At 38.8% G+C, this 21,209-nt stretch overlaps 2 protein-coding genes across 8 annotated transcripts in view; one reads left to right on the plus strand and one right to left on the minus strand.

Annotated features, from left to right (window-relative positions):
• The window catches only part of FAM149B1 (family with sequence similarity 149 member B1), a 72,738-nt gene that overhangs the window by 49,312 nt on the left and 2,217 nt on the right, over positions 1 to 21,209 (plus strand). For 3 of the 5 annotated variants that reach the window (XM_047760719.1, XM_047760716.1, XM_047760717.1), the window contains 5 exons: positions 6,132 to 6,256; positions 7,850 to 7,956; positions 10,590 to 10,814; positions 12,525 to 12,648; positions 13,165 to 13,290. In XM_047760719.1, coding sequence (XP_047616675.1) covers positions 6,132 to 6,256; positions 7,850 to 7,956; positions 10,590 to 10,814; positions 12,525 to 12,648; positions 13,165 to 13,290 — 707 coding nt within the window. The remainder of the gene's footprint in view (positions 1 to 6,131; positions 6,257 to 7,849; positions 7,957 to 10,589; positions 10,815 to 12,524; positions 12,649 to 13,164; positions 13,291 to 21,209) is intronic. The other 2 variants (XM_047760718.1, XM_047760720.1) reach the window with 2 other exon arrangements.
• DNAJC9 (DnaJ heat shock protein family (Hsp40) member C9) overlaps positions 1 to 21,209 on the minus strand; it is a 78,462-nt gene that overhangs the window by 46,382 nt on the left and 10,871 nt on the right. The window contains exons 6-7 of one of the 3 annotated variants that reach the window (XR_007132207.1): positions 15,032 to 15,141; positions 10,808 to 10,854 (exon numbers count right to left, since the gene is read on the minus strand). The exons of 1 other annotated variant lie outside the window; for it this stretch is intronic. Coding sequence is in view for 1 of the 2 variants with exons in the window: in XM_047760723.1 (XP_047616679.1) it covers positions 15,094 to 15,141 (48 nt within the window). In the remaining variant the exon portion in view is untranslated. Of the gene's footprint in view, positions 1 to 10,807; positions 10,855 to 14,612; positions 15,142 to 21,209 lie in introns of those variants that run through there. One more of the 3 variants, XM_047760723.1, reaches the window with a different exon arrangement.

Raw genomic sequence — 21,209 nt, forward strand, 5'->3', positions numbered from 1 at the left:
CTGTTCTGCAAAGAAGTTCAATCTGTCCTTTTTTCAGTTTCCACCTGTCACTGAAAGCATTTGATGTTGGTGTCTCATTGTATGGCTGACTTCACTTAGCATGATAATTTCTCGGTCCATCCATGTTGCTAAAAATGCTGGTATTTCATTCATTTTAATGGCTGAGTAATAGTCCATTGTGTATATGAACCACATCTTCTTGATCCACTCCTCTGTCGATGGACATTTAGGTTGTTTCCATGTCTTGGCTATTGAAAATAGTGCTGCAATGAACATCGGAGTACATGTGTCTTTGCGAGTCATGGTTTTCTCTGGATAGATGCCCAGGAGTGGGATTGCTAAGTCAAATGGTAGTTCTATTTTTAGTTTTCTGAGGAATCTCCATACTGTTTTCCACAGTGGTTGCACCAATTTACAACCCCACCAACAGTGTAATAGGGTTCCTTTTTATCCACACCCTCTCCAGCACTTATTGTTTGTAGACTTTTTGATGATGGCCATTCTGGCTGGTGTAAGGTGGTACCTCATCATGGTTTTGATTTGCATTTCTCTGATAATGAGTGATGTTGAACATCTTTTCATGTGTTTTTTGGCCATCTGCATGTCTTCTTTGGAGAACTGTCTGTTGAGATCTTCTGCCCATTTTTTGATGGGGTTGTTTGTTTTTTTGGTATTGAGCTGCAAAAGGTGTATATACATTTTGGAGATTAATCCTTTTGTCAGTTGATTCATTTGCAAAGATTTTCTCCCATTCTGCGGGTTGTCTTTTTGTTTTGTTTAGGGTTTCCTTTGCTGTGAAGAAATTTTTAAGTTTGATTAGGTCCCATTTGTTTATTTTTGTTTTTATTGTCAATACTCTGATAGGTGGATCTGAGAAGATGTTGCTGTCATTTATGTCAGAGTGTTTGGCCTATGTTTTCCTCTAAGAGTTTGTTTGTTTGTTTTGTCTTTTTGTCATTTCTAGGGCCGCTTCCACAGTATATGGAGGTTCCCAGGCTAGGCATCTAATCTAAGCTGTAGCCACCGGCCTACACCAGAGCCACATCAACTCGGGATCCAAGCTGCGTCTGCAACCTACACCACAGCTCACAGCAACACCAGATCCTTAACCCCTGAGCAAGGCCAGGGATCAAACCCGCAACCTCATTGTTCCTAGTCGGATTTGTTTCTTTTGTTTTTTGTTTTTGTCTTTTTGCTATTTCTTTGGGCCGCTCCCATGGCATATGGAGGTTCCCAGGCTAGGGGTCGAATTGGAGCTGCAGCCACCAGCCCACGCCAGAGCCACAGCAACTCGGGATCCGAGCCGCGTCTGCAACCTACACCATAGCTCACGGCAACGCCGGATCATTAACCCACTGAGCAAGGGCAGGGACCGAACCCGCAACCTCATGGTTCCTAGTTGGATTCGTTAACCACTGTGCCACGATGGGAACGCCCTAGTCGGATTTGTTAACCACTGAGCCACAACGGGAACTCCTCCTCTAAGAGGTTTATAGTGTCTGGTCTTATATCTAGGTCTTTAATCCATTTTGAGTTTATTTTTGTGTATGGTGTCAGGGAGTGTTCTAATTTCATTCTTTGACATACGGCTGTCCAGTTTTCCCAGTACCACTTACTGAATGGACTGTCCTTTCTCCATTGTATATATTCTTGCCTCCTTTGTCATAGATTAGTTGGCTGTAGGTGCGTGGGTTTAATTCTGGGCTTTTTATCCTGTTCCACTAATCTATATTTCTGTCTTTGTGCCAGTACCATCTGGTTTTGATGATTGTTACTTTGTAGTATAGTCTGAAGTCCAGGAGCCTGATTCCTCCAGCTCCGTTTTTCTTTTTCAGGGTATCTTTGGCTATTCTGGGTCTTTTGTGCTTCCAAACAAATTTTAAAATATTTTGTTCAAGTTCTGTGAAAAATGTCCTTCGTAATTTGATAGGGATTGCATTGAGTCTGTAGATTGCCTTAGGTAGTATAGTCATTTTGATAATATTAACTCTTCCAATCCACGAGCATGGTATGTCTTTCTATCTATTTGTGTCATCTTTGATTTCTCTCATCAGTGTCTTATAGTTTTCAGAGTAGACGTCTTTTGTCTCTTTAGATAGGTTTACTCCTAGGTATTTTATTCTTTTGGATGCAGTGGTAAATGGGATTGCTTCCCTAATTTCTCTTTCTGCTCTTCCTGCATGGTATTCTTAGGGTACCAGACATTGTAAATTTTTATCTTACTGGGAGTTGATTTTTTCATTTGTATGTATCTTCTTGGTCTTTTCTTAGGATGCAGTTATTTGAAAAAAAAAAACAAACAAAACTTGATCCTTTCTGGTACTGCTTTTATGATTTGGTACAGGCAGCGCTGGAGCAATGCTCAGTCTAGAGCTAAATATTCCCCAGATACCAAGGCAAGATTGTCCTGAGTACTCTGTCAGTGTCCCATTAATTATGAGTTTTTCTAGTATGGCTGGTAGGAGGAGGCATTGTTCCTGGTTCTGTCTGAGCAGCAGGCACTGTTTCCTCTAATTCTTTCAGTTGGTTCTCTTTCCTAGCCTCAAGTAGTTTTTCTCATACATGCACTGATCAATACTTTTTTCGTACTCAAGGGACACCTCATATTCTGCAGATTTCTTGGGTTCTCTTTCTGAGCATTTTTCTCCTGTCTGGTACTCTGTCCTATGAACCCCAGCTATCTGGCTGTCTCTGGACTCTCAAATCAGGGAGCCCACCAGGCTCTGCCTTTGTTCTTCCTCTTTTTTTCATGTCTTAGAAACTCTTTCAAGGCAGGTGCAGGGCTAGCTTCATTTGTTTACTATCTCACAGTTCACTACCTTTGATTATCTGATGCCCAGTGTCTTAAAAGCCATGGATTTATTGTTTTTAGAAGCGTAAAGCCAGATCTGTTATTCCATCTTAGTTGGAAGCAGAAGTCCAGAAAATGGGGTTTTTTTAAAACTTGTTAGAAGTATATCTATATAGAAAAGTGTAAAATAAGTATCAAGTAAGCTTAATTTTTAAAAAATGAATCCACTTGTATGACCAGTGCCCAGATCAAGGACAGAACATTACCAACACTCCAGAAGCTCATTTCACGTTACTAAACCCCTCCCTGCACTAAGAATAACCCTATCTTGAACTACAGCACCACAGATAAGTTTTCCCTTTTAAAAACTTTATAGGAATGGATTCATATAGTATGTGTACTTCTGCATTTGCATTTAAACACAACATTATGTTTGTTAGATTCAACTGTTTTCTTGTAACAATAGTTCATCTTTATTCTTATATAGTAGTTTACTGTATTAATATATCACATTCTACTGTTGCTGGACATTTGAGGTAGTTTCCCAGTTTATGTCTGCCAGCTTATAGTGCTATTATAAACATTCTTATATATATATCTCTTGGTGAACATATGTACTGGGTACATAAGAGGGGCACTGGCTAGGTCATAGGATATGCTGTGCCAGCTTCAGATTCTGCCAAAATTTTTTCCAAAGTGGATGCACGTATTGACTCTTTCCAGTACTGTATGATAGTTCCAATTGCTATACATGTTTGCCACACTCAATACTGTCTCTGTGGGGTTTTTTTGTTTGTTTGTTTTTAGGGCCCCACCTGCAGCATATATCACAGCAACACAGGATCTGAGCTGTGTCTGTGACCTACACCATGGCTCATGGCAATACAGGATGGTTAACCCACTGAGCAAGGCCAGGGATCAAATCTGCATCTTCATGCGTACTAGTTGGGTTCGTGACTGCTGAGCTACAATGGGAACTCCCCTGTGGGCTTTTTTAAAAAGCCATTCTGTTGTATGCATGTTAAGTTCCCTTTTAAAGGTGGTATTGGAGAACAGTAGGTCTAACACCTTTTTAAAAAAAAAAAACTACTTTACATTATATGAGGTTAAGTTTTAGAGATATAGGAGAGAGGATAAAATCCAGAGACATATCCAAACTATAATAATAATAAACCCTGGTAATACAGGAATTCCTTTAATGTTCAGTAATCAACCACTGAAGTATCAGAGAAAATTTTCATCTCACTTTTCACAATTTACCAACATTAGGCTGTGAATCATTATCTTTGAGTTTATTTTTCTGTGCAAATTAAATTTAGGTTACTTCATTGTATTAACAATTGTGATTTCGAGACAAAGTCTTTAAAAAGACAATGATCTTGGATTTCCCATCGTGGCTCAGTGGTTAACGAATCTGACTAGGAATTCGTTAAAAAAGACAATGATCTTATAATAGAGGTGGAGGATCTCTGTCTGGTTTAGTGGGTTGATTGAAATGTCCTAAAATAGGGGTCAGCAAACTTTGTATATAAAAGGCCAGTTGGTAAATATGTGCATCTTTACCATCCATCCAGTCTCTGTTGCAACTACTGAACTCTGCCCTTGAAAAGAGCCATAAACAAAATGTATATTAGTGGGTGTGTCTGTGTACCCTCCTATATACTAAGTATACATGTTCCCCAAAGACAGATATGAGAATGTCCATAATAGCACTATATGCTGGAAAATATAAACTGGAAACAATCCAAATGTTTGTCAATAGCAGAATGTGATATATTCATACAATGGAGTAATATATAGCAATGAGGGTAAACAAACTGTTAACATCTTTTTTTTTTTTGTCTTTTTAGGGTCGTACCTGCAGCATAGGGAGGTTCCCAGGTTAAGGGCTGAATCAGAGCTGTAGCTGCCAGCCTACATCACAGCCATAGCAATGTGGGATCCAAGCTGTGTCTGCAGCCCACACCACAGCTCATGGCAACGCTGGATCCTTAACCCACTGAGTAAGGCCAGGGATTGAACCTACATCCTTATGGATACTGGTCAGATTAATTTCCGCTGAGCCACAACGGGAACTCCTGTTACATCTTTACTTTCAAAAACAAGCAGCAGTAATGAGCATGAGGTTTCACTAGGTATGTGTGGCTATTTAAATTTTAATTAATTATAATAGGTAAGATTTTTAGTTCTGTCCTCAATCACACTCAATCCACCATCCAGTCAGAGTTAGGGTTAGTGTTAGATTTTTAAATTGTTTAAGAAAATTTATTTTTTAAAAAATTTTGTTGAGGAGTAGTTGACTTACAATGTTGTATTAGTTCTAGGTGTACAGCAAAGTGAATCAGTTATACATATACTCATTGTTTTTTCCCATAGAGGTAGGTTATTACACACTATTTAGTAGATTTTTCTGTGCTATACAGTAGGTCCTTGTTAATTACCTATTTTATATACAGTTGTGTGTATGTGTTAAACTCACCCTAAGTTATCCCTCTCCACTATGATCTCCCCTATGGTAATCATAATTTGATTTCAAAATCTGTTCCTGTTTCATAAATAAGTTCTTTTATATCTTTTTTAAGATTCCACATGTAAGTGATATCATATGGTATGTCTTTTCTGTCTGACCTGCTTCACTTAATGATAATCTCTGTCCATCCATGTTGATGTAAATGGCATTATTTCAAACTTTTTTGTAATCCACATCTTCTTTATCCATTTCTCTGTTGATGGACATTTAGGTTACTTCCATGTCTTGGCTATTATAATAGTGCTGCACTGAACACTGGGATGCATGTATCTTTTTGAATTGTTCCCCAGATTGGTCCCCACAAGTGGGGTTGCTGGATCACATGGTAGTTCCATATTTAGTTTTTAAGCAACCTCCACAGTATTCTCCATAATGGTTGCACCAGTTTACATTCCCACCAAAAGCGTAGGAAAGTTCCCTTTTCTCCACACCCTCTCCAGTATTTATTGTTTATAGACTTTTTTGATGAACAGCAGCCATATTTTAAATGCCCTATAGCCACATGTGGCTAGAGGGCACAATATTGGACAGTGCACATGTAGAACATTTCCTTCGAACTCCAAATGTTCTGTTGGACAGCTCTGCTCTAGAAATCTTTGCTTTTCCTTCTGCCATCACCAGTATCACCATCCTGGGAAACCACTTTAAAATGGTTTGAAGGGTTTTTTTTTTTTGAACTATGCAGTTGGTATGAAATTGGGCTCCAAAGGTGAGTGGGAGAATATGAATTTTCAGGGGCAACTTTTTCACAGTACTGTTGATGTAGATCTGAAGATAACCATGGATAATAGATTCTATTGCTTTGCTCAGATGATGAGAGTAATGCTGCAATTACCAGACCAGCTTCAGAAAGCCCCTTTGTGCTGAGTGAACCACAACCTTTGGTCTTACCTCGAGTGCCACAGTCTAAGGTGCTGTCCATCACCTCAAATCCGGTAAGTCCTGCAGGGTAACATACTGGAGAACCTAGGACTGCTACTGCCAGTGAAAGTTTGCTCAGTTATCTGCCTTATCTTTCTTCCTCCCCAGTAAAGTGTTTACACAGTAATCCAGTGATTTTTTTTTTGCAGAGATAAGTTTAATTTCAGTTTAAAAAATTAAAAGCAAATTAGTGTTGACAAGTAATTCTCAGTCAGCTCTTCTGAAAAGGTATCTAAAAGCTGTTCAATCTAGATATAACTATATGGTCAGTTCAAGTCTGCTTTGCATAGAATGAAGAATATGATGAAAAAAAGGGACCAATCTCAGATTTTCTATGGCCTTAACATTTCTTCCTCTACTTTTTGACTTCTTTTTGTTCTTGTCTCAGCCTATCTGGGTTTTGCTTAATTTTTAAAATTTGAAAATGTTGAGATGGTCATTTCCTGCAGAATGCTGATGAGCCTGCTCTCATCCCTATGTAATAATTTTTGTAGTCCTATCCTTACAGGAGAGCTTCTGGATGTTACTAGTAGCAACAAAAAGTGTGGAAACAGGGAAGCGATAAAAAGAAAGAAAAAAGATTCTAATCCTTAGGCCATGCTCATCAACCCTGGGCTTAGTACATCTAGTATTTGCTTTGTTGGTATACTGGCCAGTTATTGTGTGTACAAAAGGTTATTTAAAAATAAACTCAGCTTGTGAATTACTATATTGTACACACCTATAGTTTACATAATACTGTACATCAACTATACTTCAATTAAAAAAATAAAAATAAACTCAGCTAGGACACTGGAGGATGAACCAGATAAAATAATATTCCTTGGATGGTAATAAAATACTTCTACATGGTATAATGTCCTGATTATGGTTTAGGTAGCCTAAGCCCTGAAAAGTTAACTTACATGGTTCTGGTTGTTAATGATCAAAGGAAGGAGAAGCATTAATCCAAACATTCTTGAAAGTAAGATGGAAATACATACACTAGCAGAGGAGCTGGCCAGAAAGGGCACTTAGACTAATTACCTGAGAGAGAAAATAAACAGGACACTAAGATGTCAATGGCAGTCCATGTAAGATTAAATCCTGCTAACATCAGCACAAATAGGATTTACTCCTTGTAATACAGTCTTCAGAATTTAGGTTATCATAGGGAGCTGGCTGTTTCAGGGGTAGTGAAGGAGAAAACACTAGTTTGTGTGGAGCACAGCATTATGTGATGGTACAAGACAACAGAATTTACTCCTGTTTTTTTTTTTCCATTTTTGTCCCATATTTTATGTTTTCTAATATAAATAATAATAATAATAGTAAGTCCTCTCTCCCCATGAGAGTAGCTGTTAATTGCTTTCATCTGAGTTGACTGGTGTTTCCCAATCTGCTGTCATTTAGAAATGAAGAGGAAAGTGCTCTGATCTTATTATCTTGACAGTGAACTTAGAGCCCCAGCAGGGTTACTGGCCAAGATATTACAAAAGTTAAGGCAAAGGAGAAAAATGTATAAATGACCTAATTTGGAAATACTAACTTTTGGCAAAGTTGGGAAATGAAAAAGGTTATATTCACCAACCAATCAATAATGAGTAACATTTTCTTTTGATACATAGATGAGTCTCTGTCAGGCAGCAAGTGGTCACCAGCCAAATGTGAATGGTCTCTTGGTTCATGGGATGCCTCTACAGCCAAGAAATCTCTCCCTAATGGACAAGCTCCTGTAAGAAGTATAAAGTCTTTTTTTTTTTGTCTTTTGTCTTTTTAGAGCTGCACCTGCGGCACATGGAGGTTCCCAGGCTAGGGGTCTAATCGGAGCTGTAGCTGCCAGCCTATACCACAGCCACAGCCACACCAGATCTGAGCCTCATCTGCAACCTAAACCACAGCTCACAGCAATGCCAGATCCTTAACCCACTGAGTGAGGCCAGGGATCAAACCTGCATCCTCATGGCTCCTAGTTGGATTCGTTTCCACTGTGCCACGATGGGAACTCCTTTTTTTTTGTCTTTTGGAGAAGTATAAAATCTTAATAGACTGTAATGTTTTAGTAGATCACTGAGAAATAAAAGGAAAGCAGTCAATCAGCATGCAACCAGAGACATCTGAGGAGTAAAAACATATAAGGAAAGTGGTCTCCACCTTCAAGGAGATGATAAAATAATTGGAGATAGACAATATGTACGGGTAAAAAGAGGCATTCCTGTGACTGAGTGCCAAGTGTGTGTACTCAGTGTGAGCACTATGGCATTCCCAAAGAAGGGAAGTATTCTGGTGGGTAAGTGTAGATTGTGAACCTGTCCTTGAAAGATGGAAGTTTGGATAAGCAGAGAAGACCAGCACAGCTATTCCAGGTAGGAGAAATGGTGTGAGAAAAGGTTTGGAGATAAGAGAATTCAAATATTTAGAAAAGAAAGCTGACTTTTTCTGTAGGATAGGAGGCAGTAGGTCAGAGCTTTAATGTTCTGACCAAAGACCACTGACAATCTTCTAGAACTAAAATAGACCATAGTGTGACTAGTGGCAAAGAAGAGACTATGAAATTAATCACTGTTAGAACCAGACTGTGGAGGGTTTTGAATGCTGTGGCTTTGAGATCCATTCATGTTGTTGATGTGACCTCTTTAACTGCCAACTAGTATTCTATTGTAATATACCACAATTTATCCCTTCTTCTGTGAATGAATACTTGGGCTCTTTCTAAGTTGGGGCTGTTATATATAAAGGCACTATAAATATTTTTATATAAGTCTTTTTTGACGACCTCTGGTCTCATTTTTTTTCTTCAGTATCTAAAAGAGAAAGTGTTATAGGATAGGTTACATGTATATTTGATTTTCTGTACAATTTTCCAAAGCAATTATACCATTTTACATTGCCACCAGCGATGTATGAGTTTGGTTGGGAAGCATACATATTTAAATCAGGAGTTTTAAAGTAGATTTCAAGCAGTAGAGCAGTTTGGACTGAAGCAGGAGGAACTGAAGGAAAAGAGTCTAATGCAGGAGTTCAGGCTGCTAAGGGGTCTATACTCAAGTTGTAGCAAAGAATTAAAAAAGGAATGAAATAACCTAGAAGATATTATAAAATAAATCAAATTCTATTAAAAATAGAAGAATCAAAGTCAACACTGAGGTTTCAAGCTTGTTTGGTGAGGGGATGAGTCTGGGGTGGGTTGAGTTTCCAATGATAGGGCATTTGGTAGGAAATAAGGAGGAGGTCAGATTTGAAGGTTGATCTGGAAGGCGGAAGTGATCGATCCAGTTATGAATGATAAGTCCAGAGAAAAAATAAAGATGAACAAAGAGCAGCTATGACCTAAACCCCTGTAATTAGAAAGCGTCTGAGGTGTGTAAAGAAAAGGCTTAAATGAATGGCTAAGGAGGCAGGAAGACCATAAAGATCTCTTATGAGTAATGCTCAAAGTTTAGTTCTATTCTGTAGTGGGCATTTTCCTGTCAAAGGTCTCCAAATATACAAGGTCTTCAAATTACACTGAGGCATATTTCACACTAGGGGACACCAAAATGGCCTGAAAGATTGACGAACGTGTGAAAGCCAAGAATACGGGGCAGAGCAATTCTTTCACTTTCCTTCCATTTCATGGTGTAAAACACTGTCTCTTAGGTGCCTTACAATGTAATCATTCTCTCATCTGCTAAAAAACAAAAGCAAAACCCCTGAATCTGTAGGGCAGAGTTTAAGCTACTGAACTGTTGGGCATGTTATTTTATCAGAACACTTATAAAAAGTGTTGTATCTCACAGTTGTTTATGCAGTTGGGGATCTACTGTCCTGGACTGCACAAGGCTCTGGACCCTTTGCTGTTCCCAGCTTTCCAAGAACCCCCTTCCCCCTGTAAGCTCCATTTATCTCAGCATTTTCATCTCTGCAGTTAAGAGCCACACTGGTGCCACACCACTACTAAGCAGCAATATTTGCCTTTCAACTAAAGTCTTTCTGATGACATTCCTTCAACACAAAAGAATGCCTCAAACATGGCAGGAATCACAGTCCCTGAGGTAAACTTTGGGAAGCACTTTGAAGTACCCTATAGGTTAGCCTTTACCAGTAACTGAAGAAGTGACTGTGATGGCAGATGAATAAGGGACTTGCTTTCCCAAATCCCCATTCTAGTAAGTTACGTGTATAATTGAAATGATGTCCTTCTTTTAAGAACACATTCTCATACCTAAGCTAGACTGTATAACTTTAAGAAACTAGGTTATTTATGATTGTTTTATTTTTTTTGCCTTAAATGTATTTTATAGTCTAAGACTTTTTACCCTGTGAGTTCTGTCTCCCCATACAGAGAAATCTTGATTTCATTGTGGGTTTCTGATATTTGGCCACTAGAGATCTTGATGACAAGCTACTTATGAGGCCTGGGTCCAGTAACATCCTTTCAACTCGAAATTGGGCAAATCGAGCCCTGGAGCTTAGTACATCATTTCTGTCATACACAGTGCAGTCCGCCAGGAGACGCAATCCCCCACCACGTACCCTTCATCCCATCAGCACAAGCCACTCATGCGCTGGAACACCACGACCCGTGGAAGAAATACTCAGAGGATCCCGAGTGTAGGTTTCAAAAGCAGAGTTTCTGGAAACTATGGTAAAACTAAAAAAGAATTTTACAGAGAGAATGAATTTAAATATAAGATTGAAATATATGCCTAGAAAGTAACCGTTACATATTCTTATAATGGACTGCACACTGGTTTAAATCTGATACAGAATAAATGGAGTTAAATCTGAATTAAATATAAATATACTGGATCTTCCTATTTATTTAGCTTAAGAGTTTATTTCTACAAATAAAACACTGGCTAGAATACTTTTGTGGCACTCACCAAAGGAATAAATACACGTATTTTATTAAAACATTTTCCTTAGTGAGAACATACTCAGTGAAATTCTTCCCAAAATAAGAGTTAATTCTCATTTAATATTTGTACCATTAGGATCTACTTATTCCGGAGTTCCCATTATGGCTCAGTGGTTAACGAATCTGACTAGGAACCATGAGGTTGTGGGTTCAATCCCTGGCCTTGCTCAGTGGGTTAAGGATCTGGTGTTGCCGTGAGCTGTGGTGTAGGCTGGCATCTACAGCTTCGATTAGACCCCTAGCCTGGGAACCTCCATCTGCCTTGGGAGCGGCCCTAGAAAAAAGGCAAAAAAGACCAAAAAAAAAAAAAGAATCTACTTATTCCACCAAAAATAAAAACTTTATAAACCTCAAACTAGTTGCTTATATACTAGGAAAAAACATCCACTGACACCTCTTAGGAAATAACCCTAAACATGTTCTCTTTCCTTTTCTCACCTTTCATTCACTAGTCACTCTGAGCTTCATTGTGCAAAAAAAAAAAATGCCAAACCAAGTTTTTAAAATAAAATCCTTTAATCATTTGTTGATTTACAAAATATCATAGGATAGTTGATCTCTAATATTATGATCAATGTATGAGATAATAAGGCCACAGCTATGTTTTAAATTCAGCTTCTAAATTAAGTACCTGTCTCTATACTTCTCTCCCAACATGTTACTTACTGATTTTATTTTTCAATTTGTTACAATTTATCCCAATAGACTCACTAGAAGAGATGTCCAAAACCACCAAAAATCCTTGTTAGGACACCAGGCTTCTCCTCAGCTGTTCACTATTTTATTATGCTGATCTAGCTGTACATTCATTTGGGTATGAATGGTCTTGATGTATAATCAACTCTTGTCCTAATGACAGTGCTTTTTTCCAAGTGGGAAAATAAGCTGCTTTGTTTTTTCTGGGACACAAAAGTATCATTCAGTTTTAATTACTTTCTTGAGCATAAGTAATACTGCAAACTGCTCCAAAATCCCATGAAGGACATAAAAGTTCAGGAACTTTACCTGAGGGTTATAGTTTTTAATGAAAAGGACAACCAAAAGACCCAGAACTGTGAATTCCATCACATGTGAAATTACAAATCCAATAACTGTCAGAGAAATACAACATAAGATAGGGAAAACTGCTTTATTCTAAGTTCTCTGTAGGAGAAAGGGTCAACTTCTGCTGTATGCTTAGGATAAACTTTCAACAAAAAATAAGAAAATACTATTAAGAAAATCTAAAACTTTAATTCTCCAAAATCCTCTCATTGATTTTTTTACTTAAGAACATAAACAACTTAAAGCTTTATGTGCATGACATTAAACTCATCTGATTAATTTATTTGATTCTAATCAGTCTTCTTATATTGTTATAAACTTATGCTTTCATATCTTGGTTTTTGCTGGGGGATGTGCAGCCCAGTGGTGGCTGATTCACTCTCCTCTCCCTCACCACTGCCTCTGAGTCGAAATAATCTGCTGCCACCTATTGGCACAGCTGAAGCGGAACACTTGAGCACCGTGGGGCCTCAAAGGCAAATGGTATGTCTCTTATTGCCTTTCTTTGTGTTTATAAAACCTCATGGTCAGTAACTCTGCAAGATCTGTGCTCTAGTGTTGATTTATATTTTGTCAAAAGTACAAACTGGGAGTTCCCATCGTGGCGCAGTGGTTAACGAATCCGACTAGGAACCATGAGGTTGCGGGTTCGGTCCCTGCCCTTGCTCAGTGGGTTAACGATCCGGCGTTGCTGTGAGCTGTGGTGTAGGTTGCAGACGCGGCTCGGATCCCGCGTTGCTGTGGCTCTGGCGTAGGCCGGTGGCTACAGCTCCGATTGGACCCCTAGCCTGGGAACCTCCATATGCCGCGGGAGCGGCCCAAGAAATAGCAAATAAATAAATAAATAAATAAAAAGGTACAAACTGAATTCTAATTTATGATAATGGAAATAGAGCTGCTTGACCTGTAATTACCATACCTGTTAATTAAGGTTGCTATAAAATATGCACGACTCCCACTATGAATTAAGTGTTTCTGTAATTTTTGTCTCTTCTACAGAAAACTCATGGCGATTCCAGTCGAGCTCGAAGTGCAGTGGTGGATGAGCCTAACCATCAGCAGCCCCAGGAGAGGCTCCTTTTACCTGACTTTTTCTCCAGGCCCAACACAACTCAATCATTTTTGGTAGAGTAACATACTTCCTTTATGGTCTTGATAGTTGGGGAAAGGAAAAAAAAAAAAAAACTACTTTGGAAGCCTTAAAGCTTTACATGGGGTCTTAGTCAACTCTAAGAACAAAAGCTAAGGTTCTAATAAAAATAGTGTTTTAAGTATATTTTGTTGAAATTCTAACTGGTCTCTGCTACTCATTCTTTTAACTTGTAAAAATAAAGTAAAATGCCTTATACATAAATTGCAAATACTAAGCAATTAAAGTTTAAATATTTCTGGGAATGAATATGTTAAACCCCAGTGCATATCATGTTAGCATTAACTTCATTCTTTAACATTGTTCTTAGAGAATTACACCAGTTACACCAAAAGATGATTATGATGTAGACTGATGGATGGGCGAGTTAAGACATTTGGGGTTTTTTTTTGTTAATTGGGGTTTGAAATGCTGACATTACCTTACTATTTAATGTGCATTTGCCAGCCCTTTTAAACAAATAATAGAAAAAAACCTAATTGGGAGATTGAGGTTATGCACTGACCTTGTGCAAAATTGTAGGCCAGAAGCTCAGCCCTACCTCATTTGGTTTGTGCAAGAGGGCTTGGGCCCAGGAACCCATATCCTACACTAGTTTTCAAGATGGTGGTGTCTGCAAGCCACTTACCCCAACTTCTAACCCTTAAACTGTATCATCCTAAGCACTGTACAGTCTTTCCTCTGTTAGAAGAGTGGTTAAAGTAATAAATGAATGGGGCATTATAGTAGGTTCCTAGGACTGCCATAACAAATTATCACAGGATGATGGTTAAGATGGCAGAGTAGAAGGACTGGAGCTTGCCTTCTCTCATAAAAGCAACATTACAACCAACTGCTGAACAACCATCAAGAAAACAGACTGCCAACTATCAAAACAGATATCCTACAGAATTCCTGTTGTGGCACACCAGAAACTAATCCAACTAATATCCATGAGGATGGGGTTTTCATCCCTGGCCTCATTCAGTGGGTCAGGGATCTGGCAGACGAGGCTCAGATCTCACACTACTATGGCTCTGGTGTAGGCCAGGAGCTGCAGCTCTTATTCAACCCCTAGCCTGGGAACTTCCATATGCTGCAGGTACAGCCCTAAAAAGCAAAAAAAAGAAAAAAAATCCTACTCCAGAAGGGAAGGCCACATCAAGATGGTAGAAGTGGCAATTAAATGATACAAGCAACCCCATACCCACCAATGGGCAGCCCACTGACTGGAAAGTAATTATATCGCAGAGGCTCAATCACAGGGATCTGGCATTGGGAGGAGGAGCCCCTGGAGCATTGGGCATTGAGGGCCAGCAGGGCCTGTGTACAGGAGCTCCACGGGACTAGGGGAAACAGGGACTCCACTCTTGAAAGGCGCACACCAATTTTCATGTACACTGGGTTCCAGGGCAAAGGAGAGACTCCATACGAATCTAGGTAAGACCTGCCTGTGGTTCTTGAAGGATCTCCTGGGAAAGCAAGGCATGACTGTGGCTCACTGTAGGGGAAGGACATTGGAGGCAAAGGTCTCTGGAATAATCATCAGCATGAACTCCTCCAGAGGTGGCCATTTGGGATTAAGAAGCCCCAGGCCAAACAACAAACTAGGTGGGAACACAGCCCCACCCATCAGCAAACAGGCTGCCTAATGACCACACAGGCACATAGCCTCCTCCAATCTCAGTCAGAGACAAGACCCCACGCACCACAGGGGTAAGAATCAGCTCCACCTACCAGTGGAAGGCACCAGTCCTTGCCATCAGAAAGCCTGCAGCAAGCCCCCATACCAACTTTAGCTACAAGGGGGCAGACATCAGAAGCGAGAGAGGCTCCAACCCTACCATCTGCAAAAAAAGAGACCACATATCAAAAATCTATACAAAAGTCAGAGAATTATAACTCAGATAAGGGAATGAGAAAAAAACGTAGAAAAACAGCTAAGTGACATGAAGATTACCAACCTCCATGAAAAAAACTTTAGACTAATGATAGTGAAGATGATTCAAGGCTGCCATGAGCTGTGGTGTAGGTTGCAGACGTAGCTCGGATCTGGCGTTGCTATGGTGTAGGCCAGCGGCTACAGTTTGGATTAGACCCCTAGCCTGGGGACCTCCATAATGCCGTGGGTGCAGCCCTAAAAAGACAAAAAAAAAAAAAAAAGATGATTCAAGATCTTGGAAATAAACTGGAGGCAAACATTGATAAATTACAAGTAACAGGGAACAAAGAAAAGATTTAAGGATTAAGCAAGCAGAGATGCAAAACACAATAACTGAAAATAAAAAATTCACTAGAAGGAACAAAAAAGCAGAATACAGGAGACAGAACAATGAATAAACAAGATGGAAGACAAACTAGTGGAAATCACTGATGAGAAATAGAAAAGAGAAAAAAGATTGAAAAGAAATGAAGAGAGTCTCAGAGAACTCTGGACAACGTTAAACCACCAACAGCCATATTACATGGATACCAGAAGGAGAAAAGAGAAAATATTTGAAGAGATAATAGCCAAAAACTTCCCTAACTTGGGAAAGGAATCACTCACTCAAATCCCAAAAGCATAACGAGTACCATATAAAATAAACCCGGGGAGAAATGCTCTGAGACACACATTAATCAAAGTGTCCAAAATTAAACACAAAGAGAAAATACTGAAAGCAGCTAGGGAAAAGAAACAAATAACATACAACGGAATTCTGGTAAGGTTATTGGCAGATTTTCCAGCAGAAACTGCAGTCCAGAAGGGAGTGGCATGATATACTTAAAGTGATGAAAGGAAAAAACTTCCAACCAAGATACTGTACTCAGCAAGGCTCTCATTAAGATTTGAAGGAGAAATCAAAAGCTTCACAGATAAGCAAAAGCTAAGAGAATTCAGCAACACTAAACCAGCTTTACGACAAATACTAAAGGAACTTCTCTAGGCAGAAAAGAAAAGGCTGCAACAGGAAACAAAAATACCACAAATGACAAGGCTCACCAGTAAAGGCATGTATACAGTAAAGACAGGAAATCATCCACGCACAATTATGCTACCAAAATCAAAAATCGTGAGAAGAGGAGGGTACAAATGCAGGACACTGGAGAGTTTATCAATTTTGTGGATCTTTTTAAATAACCAGCTTTTAGTTTCTTTTCTATTGTTGTCTGTGTTTCTATTTCATTTATTTCTTCTCTGATCTTTATGAATTCTTTCCTTCTGCTAACTTTGGGTTTTGTCCTCTCTCTGGTTGCTTTAGGTATAAAGTTAGGTTGTTTATTTGAGATTTTTCTTGTGTCCTGAGGTAGGCTTGTATTGCTATAAACTTCCTTCTTAGAACTGCTTTGCTGTATCCCATACATTATGGATTGTTCTAACTTTGTTGTCACATTTGCTTTTAAGTATTTTTAAGTTTCCTCTTTGATTTCTTCAGTGATCATTAGTTGTCTAGTAGCGTGTTGTTCAGTCTCCACATGTTTTTTTTTGCAGTTTTTTTTTGTTGTTGTTGTTGATTTCCAGTTGTATAGTGTTGTGGTCAGAAAAGATGCTTGATGTGATATGAATTTTCTTAAATTTACCGAGGCTTGATTTGTGGCCCAGAATGTGATCTATCCTAGAGAATGTTCCATGTGCACTTGAGAAGAATGTGTATCCTGCTGCTTTTGGATGGAATGTTCTAGAAATATCTATTAAATCCTTCTGTGGCATGGCAGGAACAAATCCGACTAGTATCCAGGGGGATGCAAGTTCGATCCTTGGGGAATCCAGTGATGTCATGAGCTGCAGTGTAGGTCGAACAGTGACTCAGATCCTGCATTGCTGTGGCTGGGCATAGGCTAGAAGCTGTAGCTCCAATTCGACCCCTAACCTGGGAACTTCCATATGTTGCAAGTGTGGCCCTAAAAAGCAAAAAACTAAACAAACAAACAAAACAAAAAAAAACCTTCCAACAAACAAAGGTTCAGGACCAGATGGCTTCATAGGTGAATTCTATCAAAAATTTAGAGCAGAATTAATACCTATCCTTCTGAAACTATTCCAAAAAACTGCAGAGGAAGGAACACTCCCAAACTCATTTATGAAGCCACCATCACCCTGATACCACATACACATACACAAAAAGAAAATTACAGGCCAGTATCACTGATGAACATAGATGCAAAAATCCTCAACAACATACTAGCAAACCAAATTCAGCAATACATTAAAAGGATCATACACATTGATCAAGTGGGATTTATCCCATGAATGCAAGGATTTTCAATATCCACAAATCAATCAGTGTGAAACACCACATTAACAAACTGAAGAATAAAATGATCCTCTCAATAGATGCAGAAAAAGCCTTTGACAAAATCCAACACTCATTTCTGATGAAAACCCTTCAGAAAACGAGCATAGAGGGAACCTACCTCAACATAATAAGGGCCATATATGGAAAACCTACAGCTAACATCATTCTCAATGGTGAAAAGCTGAAAGAATTTCCACTGAGATCAGGAACAAGGCAAGGCCATCCACTTCGCCACTACTATTCAACAGTTTCGGAAGTCCCAGCCACAGCAATCAGAGAAGAAAATGAAATAAATGGAATCCACATTGGAAAGGAAGAAGTAAAACTATCACTATTTGCAGATGACATGATACGATACCTAAAAAATCCTAAAGATGCTACCAGGTAACTCTTAGAGCTCATCAATGAATTTGGTAAAGTTGCAGGATACAAAACTAATACACAGAAATTGACTGCATTTCTATATACTAACAATGAAAGATCAGAAAGAGAAATTAGGGAAATAATCCTATTTACCATCACATCAAAAAGAATACCTAGGAATAAGCCTACCTAAAGAGACAAAAGACCTGTACATATTCCGAAAACTGTAAGACCATGATGAAAGAAATCAAAGATGACACAAACAGATGGAAAGTTATGCCATGCTCTTGAATTGGAAGAATCAATATTGTCCAAATGACTATACTACCCAAGGCAATCTATAGATTCAATGCAATCCCTATCAAATTACCAAGGACATTTTTCACAGAACTAGAACAAAATATTTTAAAGTTTAGAAGCAGCAAAGACCCAGAATAGCCAAAGCCATCCTGAGAAAGAAAAATGGGACTGGAGGAATCAGGCTCCCTGACTTCAGAGTATACTACAAAGGTACAGTCATCAAAACAGTATGGTACTGGCACAAAAACAGAAATACAGATCAGTGGAACAGGACAGAAAGCCCAGAATTAAACCCCATGCACCTATGGTCAACTAATCTATGACAAAGGAGGCAAGAATACACAATGGAGAGAAGACAAGTCCCTTCAAGAAGTGATGCTGGGAAAACCAGACAGCTACACATAACAGAATGAAGTTAGAACACTCCCTGACACCATACATAAAAATAAACTCAAAATGGATTAAATACCTAAATATAAGACTGGATACTATAAACCTCCTAGAGAAAACAGGCCAAACTCTCTCTGACATAAACCACCGCAATACTTATCAGATCCGCCTCCTAGAGTAATGACAATAAAATCAAAAATAAACAAACGGAACCTAATTAAACTTAAAAAGGTTTTGCACAGCAAAGGAAATCCTAAACAAAATGAAAAGACAACACAGAGAATGAGAGAAAATATTTCCAAATGAAGCAACAAAGGATTAATCTCCAAAATATATAAACACCTCCTACAGCTCAATACCAAAAAAACAAACAACCCTATCAAAAAATGGGCAGAAGATCTCAACAGAAAATTCTCCAAAGAAGACAAACAGTGGCCAAACACACATGAAAAGATGTTCAACATCACTAATTATTAGAGAAAGGCAAATAAAAACTACTATGAGGTACCATCTTAATACCAGCCAGAATGGCCAGCATCAAAAAGTCTACAAACAATAAATGCTAGAGAGGGTGTGGAGTAAAGGGAACCCTATTACACTGTTGGTGGGAATGTAAATTGGTGCAACCACTATGGAAAACAGTATGGAGATTCCTCAAAAAACTAAAAACAGAATTACCATTTGATCCAGCAATCCCACTCTCAGGCATCTATCTAGAGAAAACTATGTCTCAAAAAGATACATGTACCCCAATGTTCACTGCAGCACTACATACAATAGCCAAGACATGGAAAAAGGAATGAAATAGCATTTGCAGCAACATGGATGAACCTAGAAATTCCCTGAGTTTAAAAAAAACAAAAACAAACAAACAAACAAAAAAACACCACCACAAACTGGGTAGCTTAAAAACCATAGAAACTTGGAATTCCCTCTGTGGTGCAGTGGGTTAAAAATCCGACTGCAGTGGCTGGGATTCAATCCCTGACCCAGGAACTTCCATATGCCGTGGGTACAGCCAATTAAAAAAAAAAAAAAAAGAAAAAAAGAAAGAAAAGAGATTTGTTCTCTCAGTTCTAGAAACTATTAAGTACAAAATTAAGGTGTCGGCAGAGCCAAATTCCCTCTGCAAGTTCTAGGAAAGAATCTTTCCTTACTTCTTCCTAGTTTCTGGTAGTTGCCAGCAATCCCTGGTACTCCATGGCTTGCAGCCGCATCATTCCAATTTCTACCTCTATCTTCAAATGGCCTTCTTCCCTGTGTGTATCTGTCTCCAAATTTCCCTCTTATAAAGATAGCTGTCACTGAATTTTGAGATCCACCCTAATCCAGTATGACTTCATTTTAACTTATTTACATCTGCAAAGATCTTATATCCAAATAAAGTCATGCTTACAGGTTCCATGTGGACATAAATTGGGTCAGGGGGCACTATTCAACCCAGTAGACCTCAGGAAACTTGATTTAGGGGGAGATTCTCCCCAAAAACACAGGCAAAAGGGAAATGCAAGCATTTGATTCTTACTCAGTGTGAACCCTAGAAAGTTTAAGAACCTCTATTGAATTTGCCTTCTCATAATCTGATCCATGACAACACTGGCTAAGTAGTGTTTGACAATTATATTCCATAGTTTGATTTTCTACTATCAAACAATTTTTGGCTGCCTTAGGAATAAAACTAAACACATAAAAACATTTCAAAGTTTCCTTTTCTCTAGGTATTTTTAACAAAAACAAAGCAAAAATTTCTAATATTAGCTATTTCTCTCCCAAGGTGTTGCCGTGAAAAGGGAGGTGAGCTAGTAATTCAATGTTACTAAGAGCACAAGACCCAAGTCCTTGGCCAGTACAGCCAAACCAGCATTCTGCTCCTTGGTGTTCTCTACAATAGGGGTCAGAAAACTACAGTTCATAGGCTGTTTGGCTTCCTGCCTGTTTCTGTAAATAGTTTTCTTAGAGCAGAGCCATCATGCTCATTCAATTTTGTACTGTCTGAAGCTGCTTTCCTACTACAACAGAATTGAGTACTAGCAATGAGAGTTTGTACCATAAAACCTAAAATGTTTACTATCCAGTCCTCTACAAAAAATAAGTTTACGAATCCCTGATAGAAAACATGGGGCTTCACTTGAAAAACATCGCTCAAATCTGTTTTTGGCCACCCTGCAGCATCTGGAAGTTCTCAGGCCACAGACTGAATCTGAGCCACAGCTGCAATACCAAGCTGCAGCAACACCAGATCCTTAACCCACTGTGCTGGGCCAGGAAGCAAACCTGCATCCCAGTGCTCCATAGACACCACCCATCCCATTGCACTACAGCGGGAAATCCTAGAAATATTAAAACACATAGATTATTTATATTTGCTAAAATTTTTTTAAAAGGCGTATTAATATAAAAAGTTGTAGAACTCGCAATTTAAAAAATTTTTTATTGGATTATAGTTGACTTACAGTGTTGTGCTAGGTTCAGGTGTATGTTAGCTTCAGGTGTACAACTAAGTGAATCAGTTTAGAACTTGCAGTTTTTACAAATTAGCAATGGCTCTGTGGGCTTCTGGCTTAGATTTTTCTATTTAGAATATG

The sequence above is a fragment of the Phacochoerus africanus genome, chromosome 15 (assembly GCF_016906955.1).
Source record: "Phacochoerus africanus isolate WHEZ1 chromosome 15, ROS_Pafr_v1, whole genome shotgun sequence".
Classification (NCBI taxonomy): domain Eukaryota; kingdom Metazoa; phylum Chordata; class Mammalia; order Artiodactyla; family Suidae; genus Phacochoerus; species Phacochoerus africanus.